This window comes from Adiantum capillus-veneris, chromosome 17 (genome assembly GCF_014529385.1).
Source record: "Adiantum capillus-veneris isolate H3 chromosome 17, ASM1452938v2, whole genome shotgun sequence".
Classification (NCBI taxonomy): Eukaryota; Viridiplantae; Streptophyta; class Polypodiopsida; order Polypodiales; family Pteridaceae; genus Adiantum; species Adiantum capillus-veneris.
The window spans coordinates 92306853-92321390 of NC_140947.1; the positions used below are offsets into that span (position 1 = coordinate 92306853).

At 43.8% G+C, this 14538-nt stretch overlaps 1 protein-coding gene across 3 annotated transcripts in view; it reads right to left on the reverse strand.

Annotated features, from left to right (window-relative positions):
* Positions 1 to 13552, reverse strand: part of LOC147437708 (transcription factor-like protein) — a 54224-nt gene extending 40672 nt beyond the window's left edge. The window contains exons 1-13 of one of the 3 annotated variants that reach the window (XM_086487205.1): positions 13392 to 13551; positions 13130 to 13298; positions 4063 to 4230; positions 3905 to 3973; positions 3708 to 3801; positions 3454 to 3560; positions 3306 to 3342; positions 1646 to 1705; positions 1494 to 1562; positions 1324 to 1407; positions 1153 to 1242; positions 960 to 1045; positions 796 to 886 (exon numbers count right to left, since the gene is read on the reverse strand). In XM_086487205.1, the coding sequence (XP_086343331.1) occupies positions 796 to 886; positions 960 to 1045; positions 1153 to 1242; positions 1324 to 1407; positions 1494 to 1562; positions 1646 to 1705; positions 3306 to 3342; positions 3454 to 3560; positions 3708 to 3801; positions 3905 to 3973; positions 4063 to 4230; positions 13130 to 13242 (1068 nt within the window). In that variant the 5' untranslated portion in view covers positions 13243 to 13298; positions 13392 to 13551. Of the gene's footprint in view, positions 1 to 795; positions 887 to 959; positions 1046 to 1152; positions 1243 to 1323; positions 1408 to 1493; positions 1563 to 1645; positions 1706 to 3305; positions 3343 to 3453; positions 3561 to 3707; positions 3802 to 3904; positions 3974 to 4062; positions 4231 to 13129; positions 13299 to 13391 lie in introns of all 3 variants that reach the window. The other 2 variants (XM_086487204.1, XM_086487206.1) reach the window with 2 other exon arrangements.
* Positions 13553 to 14538: the final 986 nt, after the last annotated feature.

Here is a 14538-nt window from a genome sequence, read left to right on the forward strand (position 1 = left end):
CACATGCACAGTTGCAATGTAGACATAGACTTCCTCGCGGGAAAGCTTTCTCGAAAAGCAATTCCGCTTCCTTAGAAAGCATCTAATTTTCCTCGAAGTTTCCTCTGAACCCATCTTCATTCAAATGCTTGCTTTTCCTTGTGCACAATTCCAACACAGTTCGGAATTTCCGACTGACTACGGATATTCCCTTTCCAATGCACCCGTCACCCACCTTGTGACGCATCAAGAATACCCATCACCTAGTCCTTTCCTAACGAACTTATGGTACAATCTCCTTCGCGATGCTCTATGTCACCCATCCTATGACGCATCAGAGATGTCCGTTCCCAGATGGTAGGATACTTCTTCCCGATGCTCCATGCTCCCTGTCACCCATCCGATGTGACGCATCACAAGTACCCATTCCTGGTGGCCTTACAGATATTCCCGTTGTCAGTGCTCCCATCCCCCTATCAAGGCTTGTTTTTATGTGCAAAACGTAGTTCTCTCCTTAATCAAGAACTTAGAAGAAGAAAAACTAGATGAAGTAAAAAATGCCTTCATTTATCATTTCATCGTTGAAGCCAAAAACTTGAGTGTTGTACGTCTGCATGCATATTGATTGAACAATACTAGCGTGCCAAATGCATGCATCTAAAGGTGAAAAATCCTGCTATTACTGAACTTGCTTACCAAGCACTAATCTGACAATCTAATCCATCTCCAAACAGAAAAGAAGGTTGAATTTAGACACTCAACAGAAAAATAAGCACCACAACAACCAATCTGTATAAATAAATCTCTGCCAATGACCTGATCTGCAGAAATACCACTTGCAAAGGCTGTTTGTATGCTTTCCCTGTTTAATGTCCCAACTGTAAGGTTCGGAAGCAGGTACTCAATCCTGCTCATGCAACCAATCATCAATCATATGATTGAGGAAACACCTTTCACCAGAAAAGTCCCAGCAGGCATACCTTGCAAATAGACGGAGGATCTGGATTTGCAGTTTAGAAGATGTGTATGCATATAGCCGGAAATTTGTTTCTATGATTATAAAACCCTGTAACAGAGTGATAACAAGCAACGATTGACAGTCTGCAGATAACCACTAAAATACTTGCACTGTAAAGAGCAGTTACAGGACAAACGTGCAGTGGGATCACATACGTCAGACTGATATCGACTTGACACATCGGAAAGGCTTGTCGCGAGATTTGTAGCTAACTTTGTGGGTATAAACCATCGATGCTTCATTCCCTACAGAAATAAGAGGTAAAAATGAATGATAAAAGCAATCTGATCTGCTTTCTGGAAAGCATAGATTGCAAATGCCTCAACCTGTTGAAGTTGCACAAGACCGAGCACTTTGAGCTCCTCCAACACCGTTTGCTCTGTATTTGAGAGTGTATCTCTGTTGTAAGGCTGTAAGTGTCAAGCACACAAGACATAAATACATGCACTATTGAAATGCCACCAATCAGAATTAAGATGAAAAGCAAAAGCATCACCTGCCCAACAACATGGAAACCAAGCTCAAGCAGAAAGCGAATTAACTCCACATTATTTATACCCCTGTCCTAAAATCACAGAAGACATAATACAGGCTTCATCAGACCTACATATGAAAAAAGGAAGGGCCTTTGATTCCACAAACTCATACCTCTGTAGCTGAAATGTATTCCCGCACAATTTGCCATAGTTGATAACTTGTGTCCATCAACTGCATGACACAAGATCATCATGGACAAAGCAGCTGTGAATAGACAACACCACTGACTTCATTAAATGCCAACCAATGTTAAAAAACGGTCCAGAGTTACCGGGGAACACCCCCTAGCCCCCGTTCCGGCGTTCCGGGGGGCAGTTCCTTTCCCAAACGTTCCGAAACGTCCCGGAACGTCAGATGTTCCGGGTGGCCAGTGCAAACCGGAACGGCCGTTCCGGAACGCCCCTGGAACGGCCAACAATTACAAACAAATCTGGCAAAAATTGAAAAAATTAAAGTAAATGTTTGGGCTTCTTTTTGGAGTGTGCAAGGCCTCAAGGACTCATAAAATGCAACCTCCTCCCCCTTTCTCTCCACAAGCTAATCCTCAAGGCTCAAGCTCTCTCCCTCTCACACTCTCAAGATGTCTCCCTGTCAAGGCTCACTCTCTCAAAGCTCAAGCCTCCAAGCCTTCAAGCTCTCTTCCTCTCCCTCCCACTCTCTCAAATCTCTCTCTCTCTCTCTCTCTCTCTCTCTCTCTCTCTCTCTCTCTCTCTCTCATCATAGTCATAGCAAGGTTGAATAGTCTTCAAAACAAGTTTTTTGTGAGTATTAGAGTCAAAGCACTCTAATACTCCTTGTATTTAAACACAAGGAGCTAAAAAATGCACTATTTGGGTGTTTTTTATACCTCCCGTTCCGCGCCGTTCCCGTTCCGGACCCCTAGCCGTTCCCCCGTTCCGCGGGGATCCCGTCGCCGTTCCCGTTCCGCGTTCCGGGTAACTATGAAAAAACCTCTCTTCAAAGAGGACCACCTTGGAAGCATGTGACCAAACTGTGGGACACTAGCCTAATCTGAAAGTATGCCCTAGAGGATACCTAGGACTGAATTAGAAATTTTCAAAAAAAAAAAATCCTCTAGAGTGACTTTTGTCTTCAAGAGGCTCAGGGGGAGAGATTTATTTATTTTTTGGACGACAAAAAGTAAAGAATTGACTTTGGTTGAAACAAATTAGAGCCGTTTCAAAAGCAAACGCCACGTACTTGCAATCTAAAAGAAAAGATAATCAACAACAATTCTTTATGGAAAAAACCTGGACAATTTTAAATGTTTAGTTTTTGACTTTCGTGAACTTGGCGAGTACTTCACCCATCGTCTTTCATCACCAACTACTTAAATCCGCCTTGTGTGTTCTATAAACAACTGTTGAGAAGTCTAAAAATGTGACAGGTTGGCATTTTTTATGTATCAAAACGCCATCCCAGCTACAGAGAACCCTTATAACAGCTTGTCTGACTACATGAAGAAAAATACATCACATCCTGGAGGCTAGTTAGCAAGGCCATCAGAAGGTGATCCGTGTAGCTGATTTGCCATTACATGAATCTTAATCCACAAGCATGCACAAACATAAAAAATGCCATTTACTATTATCCTCTATCACTCCTCTTTTTACACCAGCATTGCCTTGTGTCTTGCCTTGCATATCTATTGCTACATATACCTTCGTCCATAATGGAGCCCCTTACCACTACGACTAACGAGACCATAAAGGGGAGAGTCTATCAGATGTCAAAAAAGCTAGGCTGCTTGACAAAAGAAAGATGCACTTACCAAAAATTGGAAACCTGCTTCGGTTAGTTTCATACCACTGCACAAAAAAAGTGAAGTTGAAGATGAAACATAAAATTGAGTTCAACACTACTATGTAAATAAGCTATAGAGGAGAAACTGTCACTCCAACATCTTTCTTCTCCAATACCTATCTAAAAGCTTTGCTCTCTGAAAGGTCTCAATGACGAATCGATCACGAGAAATATCATGGGAGCTTTCAGGGAATGCTGTGCTCACGAGCTGCAGAAGGACTCCCTAGAGATCCACAATTAAGAAGTTACCATGAATTTCCCATAACATGCTGGACCTAACCATGCAGAGTGCAGCCAAGATAGGACAGTAAAAACCAGTAAAGCTTGCCCATCAAGTACACAAATGAGCCCATGATTAAAAGATGCACACCTCCCACTGCTTCATGGCATAACTATCCAGTTCTGCTGAAGATGGAAGTCTCACAGCTATGTTACTGGGTAAAGGATCTTTTGGAGGTGCCCCACTGTGTATCAATCAGAGGAATAATGTGATGGTCTCTCAAGAAAAAAATTGCCACTTGTCATGTCAATTTATACTAGCCAAAACAAGAAATAGCTGCCACTAACCCACTGGCCAAGGCTTGTCGTAATTGCTTCTGAAACTTTGGGTTTAATTTGTAGCTCTGCTCCTTACTCCTGCAGATATGAATGTGTATGATTCAATAACAAGCATAATGGACGAAAAATTTCTAAATAACAAGCCTATTAAATATGAGCATACCCACCCTTCTGAAGCCAGGAGAAATACCCGCAGTTGCTCCAGTCTGTCTATGGCTACCCTGTGTTTTGTGTGAGACTCGGGAAGTACCCACTCATCCATAAGCTTACTCTTCACCGCAGTGTCAATATAGAGAAGCCTCAAGACATACATCTTTGCAATTGGAGGTAATGACCTGTAAATAAAATATAGAAAGACTATGAAGGAGATAAAGCTGTGCGCACTTGTTGTTTGAAATCAAGGTTTTAAGAATACTGGCTTCTCCTCAGCCAAGGTTTTTAAAATGCTGGCTTCTCCTCGGCTACCACTGAAGATTAGAAACTTTGGGTTTTAAGCAGAGAAAAAATCATTCTTATGGTTTAGAAATCCTTAAAGAAAGGCAGGTGTGAATTTTCATTACACATAAGATTCACAAACAAAAAAAAGAAAACCACTATACAGTACATGTTCACAAAAATTTTAATGAATAGGTTAACCACCTCAAATTTAGCATGGAAACCAATTGATGAATACTGATGATATAATTCAAGGTTGACAATATAGTATATACTTAAATCACAGAAAGTTTGCCCACAATCAGATAATGTAAACATTTCTGAAAACCTTTTACGAGGATTTACTAATTTGGCTATTTAGTTAAGAGAAATGGCCTTTTAAAAAATATAATAGCATGTCATCTCTGTGAGGTTAAAGTTGCAAGTTCACATCATCTCCTATAATAAGGTGTGAACCACCTGTTAGAATGATGGCGTGATGGAGCCATGGCAAAGTCAACTTATGATGGTGCCCTGCCATGACATTACATGCCTCTAACCATGTATATGATCATACATGCACGTGGGAAAAGTCTACTATAACTATCTACTTGGCTGGTGAAAAGTACTCCTAAAGTCGAGGTGTAATTTTAGGTGAGACACACCACAAGCACCTGATTTGCAGGTGTCACATTTCTTAGTGCTACCTATTAGTTCAGGCATCTCTCTAGATTCATCCAGTCAATCCCCGTTTCTCCCAAGGCCAGGTGTTAGGGAGTGAGGGCTGTTTTGTAGTTGTGCCCGGCCAGTGTAAGGTTGTTTTCTCCATAGTTACCCGGAACGCGGAACGGGAACGGCAACGGGATCCCCGCGGAACGGGGGAACTGCTAGGGGTCCGGAACGGGAACGTCGCAGAACGGGAGGTATAAAAAACACCCAAATAGTGCAATTTTTAGCTCCTTGTGTTTAAATACAAGGAGTATTAGAGTGCTTTGACTCTAATACTCACAAAAAACTCGTTTTGAAGACCATTCAACCTTGCTATGACTAGATGATGAGAGAGAGAGTGAGATGGAGAGGGAGAGATTTGAGAGAGTGGGAGGGAGAGGAAGAGAGCTTGAAGGCTTGAAGCCTTGAGCCTTGAGAGAGTGAGTCTTGAGAGGGAGAGATCTTGAGAGTGAGAGGGAGAGAGCTTGAGCCTTGAGGATTAGCTTGTGAAGAGAAAGGGGGAGGGGGGTGCATTTTATGAGTCCTTGAGGCCTTGCACACTTTCAAAAGAAGCCCAAACATTTACTTCAATTTTTTCAATTTTTGCCAAATTTGTTTGTAGCCGTTGGCCGTTCCAGGGACATTCCGGAACGTTCCAGAACGGCCGTTCTGGTTTGCATTGGCCACTTGGAACGTCAGACATTCCGGGACGTTCCGGAACGTTCGGGAAGGGAACTGCCCCCCGGAACGGAGGCTAGGGGGCGTTCCCCGGTAACTATGGTTTTCTCATGTCGGGTTGTGTTTAGCCATGTTCAGCCTTGGGTTTTGGCTTGGTTCCATGGCCATCTGTGCACTAATCTAAAGTGCATGGACATGCTTGTCCTGTGTCCAGGCTCACAAGGATGCCAGAACACTTCCTAGGCTATCCTAAACCCTAGAAATAGGAGTTAGCTTGTCCACGTGCACATAGGGTTGGTTAGATGTGAACATATCCCCCCCTTTTCAAGGTGAGGTATTGGTACTGAGCTGCATGGCTTCCATGTAGTCCGCCAGCAACTCCGGGGAATCTCTAAGAAATCTTCGTCAGCCCACATTGTTGCGTGGGTTCCATGATACTTAAACTTAAAAAAGGACTACAATGCTTGCTTCTTTAGGCCGCGCCGAAAGCGATGCAAAAAAATGTACTTCAGCTCCATGTCTTCGACTTTGTCTACAATCTCGGGTTCATCCTCTTCAAGAATCTCCTCCCGGGGATCTCCCTGAAATAACTTCAACCATAATTTCATAAACACAGCTTTACTTTTTGGAAGACTGGAAAGGACTATGCTTCCTAAAAAGACTGTGTGATGAAGTGCCAAAATTTTCAACGAGCACATGCCAAAAATGTGATCTAAACTTGACTTTTCTACCTAAAACTATCTACTTTGGCAAACCATAAAGGGAATACCAATGCTTGATAGACAATCGTGCTAATGCCTTTGCTATGATTGTGTCTCACAAAGGAGTGAGCAGGCAAAATTTATTGACATGACCTACAATAATGGAACATTGTGTATTCCTTGAATGCAAACTTTTTATCTTTCTTAAAGTGATCTTCATGCTTTTGAGCTCATCCGTGAGTGAATCATGTGCATCAAGCAATATGGCTTTCGTATGCGAAGGTAACACACAAAGACGGTGACGAAAATACAAGAGATCGTCACAAATGAGAGACTCAAAAAATGCATACTGGCTTTTCATGCAAACAAAAGATACTTCCTGAATGGGTATTGTGGACCTCGACTCGAGAGCCAAGATTTGTTCTTCGTGACTGATCGTAACTGCAATTGGGTTAGCTTCACTAGGAACATAATCAATCAAACCACCAAATTGCTCACAAGACTAGAACCATCTAGCTTGACGGTTGCTCCAAAATACACTAGGCATGGTGGGTTGGAGCCAATTGAGGGCTTGATGACCAATACTGGCATTGAAATCTCTCCCATACACAAAATGCTTCTCATGCTTTAGAGAATAAATGACAGAGAGAGGTTCATTTTCATGCAATGACGTATTCTTTTATGAACTGTGTGATTGTATACTAAGCGATACTACCGGGCTGCGCGTTTTATCCCCTTTCAAAACATGAGAGTGAGAGTTCAATGGCAAGGAAGGAATACTCTACTCACAGCGAATAACCAGAGGAGAAGCACCTTCAATAGACAAAGAGAGCGAGTTTTCTTTCCAATTAACTTGTGGATCAAACTCACGAAACCACTTCATGCCAAATATCACATCACAACCAGACAGGGAAGAAACAACAAACTTAAGACAAAAGCCTACGTTTTGAACTAAGACTGTTACTTTAGGACATTCATGCGTAAGTGAGGAGTGCATGCCAGGAGCGAATCTAGAGACCACAATGGGATCCATTGGAATAGCTTGCGCTCTTCACAAGAGAACCACTAATCACATCATGCATATACTATCAGGATCGAACAAGATCATAATGTGCTGACCATTCACATGACCATAACACTTCATGAGAGACTCATCTAGATGATCATTAGAAACTAACCAACCTCCTACTATTGCTTGAGCAGATTTTTCATCAAGTGTCAACTTAGGAATTTCTTGAGTTTTAGCTTTTCCTTTATTATCACTATTAGGTGAAGAGTTTTGTGCTTTAGGTGTAGAGGAAGATTGAGAAGACCAAGAGTTGCCGTTGTTCTTACCATCATTCTTACCATTCTGTTGGTTCTGAGGGATACTGGACTTATTCTCCTTAGGCTTACCTTTGTTGTGCTTCATTTCTTGTTGGAGAGCGATCCTGACGGCGTCATTGTAGTCAATGGATTGTAAGACTTTCATGTCGTATGTACTCGTCCAAACCAAAGAGGAAAGTCTCCTTGCGATCCTCATCCGACTTATGCAATTGAACACCTATTTGCAAAATACGATTAGAAAAAGACATAACGGGAGTGCCATTTTGCTTGAGGTCTTTCAATCATCAAGGTACTTCGGTGGCATAAAACGAGCCTTGAGCTTGTCTTGGAAGTCGACCTAACTAAAAGACAGGGGTACGCCATCCGCGGCATGCTCAAGATGCTCAACCAATTGTGCCTCTTGCCAAGCTTGATACCAATTAATGGCATCACCCGATAGATACATGGCGGTTGTCAAAACTTTATTGTTATTGGTCTTCTTGTTAGTCGCAAAGTAAGCATTAAATTGATGCAACCAAGAATAAATCACAGAAGCGTCCATCTTACCATCATACTTACTAAAAGTCAACTTCTCAGTGACGGGATTGTTAGAGTCGTCGTCTCTACCTGTTCTACGTGATGACTCGCCAGAATCCTTGAGTGGATCGCTCTTTGAGGAGAGCACTTGCATGACCAAGTCTTGCATGTGTTGGCCTCGTAGCGCCTCACGCTCTAGCTCCTCTTTTCTTTAGCCGCCATGCGTTGAGCTTCGCGTGCCTGCTCTTGCTCTAGCTTCATAGCTGCACTCCGTTCTTCACGAACCCTTTCCACGGCGGCCCATTGAGCCTCTTGTTGTAGCATCATCTCCATCATAGACTTTACCAAAACCTCCATAGAATTTGGTGTAATCCGTGGCGTAGATAGAGATGGAGGAGGATCTAGAAACGGTCTCCTGGCGTGGGACTTCTTCTTCTCCAATTCCACTCTCATCACCTTCATGCAAAGTATCCATTCCACTTCTGGTGATGACCATGCACAGAGTACTTGGGTACTTGGGTTACTTGGGTACTTGGGATACTTGGTACTTAATACTGCTTGCAGTTTGCTTTAAGAAGTCTTTTCTCTTACCCAAGCTCAGCTCCTTCCTGCGAGAGCACCCCTTGGCGGCCTTGCTGTCACAAACTGTTGACATGTCAAAGCCCTGAAGAATGGAGCCAACTTACAGATGTTGGCCAAGGGGCCTAAACCCTAAGAAGAACAAGTAACAGAAGAAGTCCTACCAACTTATGGGGACCCTGTCCAATGGGGCCCCAAGTGACATAAAGGATTAAAATAAAGCAGGACCCACACAAACACAAAGAAAGACTTGCGTCAAAACCTGATGACGTGGTAGCTATACGGACAGTTTCCGGACTTAGCGCTGACATTGTTGACGTGGCAGATTTCCGCAAAACGCGTTGACAGTGTTGACGTGGCAGTTGTACGTAATTCCGTGATTTATGCTGGCAGCTTTTTGGCATTGCTTTTGGACCAGAAGCTTTTGAGTTTGAAGGCTTTTCATGTAAAACTGCTTTTGGGGCCTAGGGCCTTTAAACATGAGGCTAGGGCTCATTCTTTAGCATGCCTCCTAGAGAAGGTGCAGAGTCTGGAGTACCGGCTTGTACTATGTTGGTGCAATATAAAGAAATACCGAAAGGGGCGCTAAGGTTTGGGGCCAATACTCTCTAAGGTGGAATTTCGCCACTACGTGTCGCATGTCGTCTCTCTCTTTCACTTCAGTTGTTATTGAAGTGCTAAAAGTATGTTCAGTATGTTCTTTTTTATTGGCACGTGGTGCCCGTCTTCTTACAGTGGTATCAGAGCATTAGGCGTGTGCTTTTTTGAAAGCATACCGGTCCCACCAAAGAGCAAAGAGAGCAAGATCGCACTTCCAAAGTTCATTGGAAATTTTAGCTTTGTGCTTCGACCCCGGGCACTTACCCTTACTTCATCGCGCATCGGGCGCGCTCTCGTCTTCACCGCTCATGTCTTACAGGGCATAAGCCAAAAAGATCACTTGCAAAGAAGGATCCAAGATTTGTTTCGAGTCACTGTTTTTCTCAAAAGCAATGCCACGCAGATGTTGATGTCTATAGCTACCAAGCCGCACACTCCAAGGACTTGGCAAGCTTTCAAGAAAATTTTTGCCCGAAGTTATATGGTTTCTGACATCTTCCTTCAGAGTGCAACTTCTGGCAGAGTGGGGTAACTTGAAATGCTTGCCATGGAAACCCTAGCAGATTATAACTTGAAATTTATTTACATCTCTCAGCAGGTGCCTCTTGTTGATAACCTCGGAGGTCTGGTGTGACTGCTATGACTTGGGACTACCATCACCGCCGCAGGACCACTGTCTCTCCAAGAGCTGATGGACCATGCTGTGGTCGGCTACGACCTTATGGAAAGAATCTAACCCTAATTTTTGGTGCACGTTTCAGAGCTCGATCGATGTCGAGATTGCTTTTAAGTTTAAATTTTGTTTGAGTTCTCTTTGAGAGCTTGTTTGGTGATCCTGTTTGAAATTTGTTTGAAATGGATGGTATCTGTTTTGAACCTGTCTTGGTGCCGATTTGAATTGTTTGACTCTGGTTTTAATATTGGATTTAATGATTGGTGATTTTACTCCTGGGTGGAGTAGTGAGAAATGATGTTTGAGAATGCTTGTTCATACTCATGGCCCGGACCCTTGTGGTTATTTACAGGGGGAGTATTGTTGTTGTGACTCCCGGCCCTTGGATGGTTATGCGGGAGGAGTATAAGAAGTCTGAGCAGTATAAGAAGTCCAAACAACGCATGCTGCGGTCTATGGGGCATTTGGTTGTAAAAGGCCTCTATATCTTCTGGCCCGACCTTTTTAGGTTATGCGGCAGGAGTGATGAGGGAGTCGTCGAATATCTCCCGGCCCCGACCTTGTTAGGTTATACGGGAGGAGTGTTCATCGGCGGCTTTATATTTCTATGTCTTGTAACATGCATATGTGAGCATTTGTGTTGCATTGTGATGTGCCAACCACTAAATATTCCTAATTGGATGAGATTGCCTGGGTATGTAATTTTAGTGCATCAAGACACCCGTGGAAGATCAATGCAGTCTGGGTGTGATGGCTAATTTAACTTCGATCTGGACGAAAGGAGAAGCCAACTCCTTGATCAAAAGAACCGAAAGGAGAAGCCAACTCCTTGATCAAAAGAGCCGAAAGGAGAAGCTAACTCCTTAACAAAAAGAGCAAACTGATTGTCCCTCGGAATGTCCATCGGAATGACCCTCGGAAATTTTTTAGCTAACTTGAGTTGTTTTACAGATATGCTGTAATCGCGGACGATTACTCTCTTGCAAGAAGGGAGATGTCACAAACTACTGACGTGTCAAAGCCCTGAAGAATGGAGCAAACTTACAAATGCCGGCCGAGGGGCCTAAACCCTAAGAAGAACAAGTAACAGATGCAGAAGTCCTACCAACTTATGGGGACCCTGTCCGATGGGGCCCCAAGTGACATAAAGGATTAAAATAAAGCAAGACCCACACACACACAAAGAAAGACTTGCGCCAAAAACTGATGACGTGGCAACTGTACGGACAGTTTCCGGATTTTGCACTGACAATGTTGACGTGGCAGATTTCCGCAAAACGCGTTGATAGTGCTGACGTAGCAGTTGTACGTAATTCCGTGATTTACGTTGGCAACTTTTTGGCATTGCTTTTGGACCAAAGCTTTTGAGTTTGAAGGCTTTTCATGTAAAACTGCTTTTCGGGCCTAGGGCATTTAAATATGAGGCTAGGGCTCATTCTTTAGCATGCTTCCTAGAGAAGGTGCAGAGTCTGGAGTACCGGCTTGTACTGTCTTGATGCAATATAAAGAAATACCGAAAGGGGCGTCAAGGTTTGGGGCCAATACTCCCTGGGGTAGAATTCCGCCACTCCGTGTCGGGTGTCGTCTCTCTTTCACTTCAGTCGTTATTGAAGTGCTAAAAGTTTGTTCAGTCTGTTCTTTTTTATTTGCACGTGGTGCCCGTCTTGTGACACTTGCGCTCACACCAAAGTTGTTTTTTCTCACCTCACGTCCATTGGCCGGCCTCTATGTGCAAGGTCCGTTCTCAATGAGAGGAAAGAGGAACGAGGGGAGGCTGATAGTAACTGTCCTCTGTATGTAGCCACTGAATAGCTCCCATACTCTACGCAAGTCTGTCAATGGCAATGCAAGACAAAATGCAACCTACCCAAGTCCCAATAGACCGTGAAGTATGGCAAAGCACAGACTCCACGACTGAGGCCTTTGTCCAAATCTTTCTGCCTTCCTAGAGGGAGATCTTTCCATGCGAGGCTTCAGTCTTCCTAGAGAGAGACCTTTCCTTGTAGAGAGCTGCCCATCAGTTTGGGAGTGTACCTTGGTCCTTGTTGTCTACATCGAGAGGAGGCTGTCTATGCACTGGTTGCTTCTCTGTTCGCACCCGCTCCCTTTTCCACTACACCTTTGACACCTCCAACATAATGAGAAGGGCTTCATACTGCCAAAACTAGAGGGATTAAAACGCTCCAAACCAGCTCACAATGCAGTAACAACCAGCACCCTGAGCAGCAGCCTTCTTTCTGGACTGCAATCACCTCTCTGGATCACAATCACCGCACCCAAGTCCCTGCCAATGCTCTGCAGCCCATAGAGTTGCTCTCAAACTTGAAAACCAGCACCACAATCAACAACAAAACCTCCAGCACCTCACAAGATCCCACGCTCCTATACCATTTCAAAGTGGCCACAATAGTTTAACTGGGGTGACACAAAACAGCATCAACAGGGGATATCCTCCTCTCTCAGGTGGAGACAGCCACTCCATATTTCAGATATATAATCCCTATGCACAAAGGAACTTGCAATAGCAATATACAAACACCAAGATCCCCCTCTGTCACCCGCTCTAATTTTCTAAACAACGCAACCCCCTTTGGATTGGAGCCTACACATCAAAAGAAAGAGAGAGGATAGTGCAAGGGAGGAAGGAGATGTGAATGGCAATGATGACCCTGCTTCAAAACGCTGATCATAGAGACATAAGAGAGGAAGAGAGACTGCTTGTCAAAAAATGCTTGCTACTGCCTCTGGTGGATACCTCATACATGAGAGGGTGGGCACATGAGACAAGTGGCAAGATGAACGACCTGGGCAGCCAAGCAAACAACGAGGCTGGGCTCTACTGACACACATGACAAAACATGAGAGAAACTACCTCACATACGAGCAGGGAAATCCACAAAACAGCCATCACTCCCTATGACCTGGCGCCCACAAGATACCGAGGTCCTAGCAGCACCCTCTAGAAGTGAAAATTTTATCAAAAGCCCATAGATTACTTTGAAAAGGCACAAGCGTAGGATACAGTAAAAGAGAAGGTACCTGAAAACTGCTTGGCAAGTCCAATGGCTCTCATAGAGAGTATCAACTTTGACAGCAGGTAGATTAGCTACCATGCCCATGAAGTCTTGGGCCACAAACTTTACTTTGGGCATGTCTACAAAAAATTTCCTCACAATATGCCACCAACGCAACAGAAAACAAAGGTTTACTGCAAACAAACAGACATCTCTCACACACACACACACTCTCTCACTCTCACTCTCTCTCTCTCACACACACATATGATCATTCCATGCCAAACCTTGGACAATGGAGACAGTTCATGATTTAGTTGAGCAACAGAAATTTCATTCCGTCACCCCCTCCCCCACCGCCCCCCCCCCTTTCACTCTGCGCGCTCGTGGGAAGCTGCTGTCTCTTTCGCGGGATCTCCCAGTTGCAGCTCTAGCTGCAACATATTGAGCGCTCTGTAAATTAATCCACAGTCTCGTTCGCTCTTACCATGACACACGTGGTATTTATAAGGTGTTAAAAAAAACTTTCAACTAAAAACCGTCACAAACAAGAGGTAAAAAAGTGATAAAATCACGAGGCTTGCAAAGTAACCTCCAGGTAAAAAAGTGATAAAATCACGAGGCCTGCAACAAATCGCAGAAGGCTTTCTAGGATTATCATCATAGGGTAAAAACCCCACTATAAGGCCACTTAAGCGAGCTGACAAATTACCACCAGTGCTCTGCACTATTTTCACCTTGGAATGGCACGTTCGAGAGCTAAATGCTAGGCCTAGCAGTGGTAGAGATGACTTCAGGAGCAATGAGGTGCGTAGACAACAAGCCGTGAAACAAACTTTCGCGTGTAAAAAAATTGGCCACCAGCAAGAAGACAGCAAAGGACCTAAATCAAGCCGGTGTGCCAACACACCTCGAACCCAAGATCCGACGGTGAGAGCCCCATCGCAGCTTGCTGTAACCAGTCTACCACCGGGGTTGAATTATCCCAATACTAGAATGAAACCACGTTATTAAAGACGGCAGACGGATCCCAGCATAGGGACCCAGTTTTCTATTGGGGGTTTTACCCTAGAAAAAGAAAATGACTCTTCTATGTGACCATTAAAGAGAATGAGTTCACTTGCGAGATGGGAAGCTAAGCAGTTAATAGTGTCATGGAACTTTGATGTGAAGGATCACTCCGATTATGATAGTGATGGATATGGAAGGCATTGAAGAAGAGCTTGAAAATGATTTTATTGAGGATGAACCACCTTTCTTAAGAGGGAAAACAAGATACTCCATAAAGGTTCGATACCTATATCCAAATCTCCATGTCTACGTGTGTGCTTGGGTCGCACAAGTAAACTACGAGGTAAAGCACGGCTTCGGTTCCTTCTTATTTATGGGGAGAGACAAGACACGTGTCCACCATACTACTATATGGCACTTTTA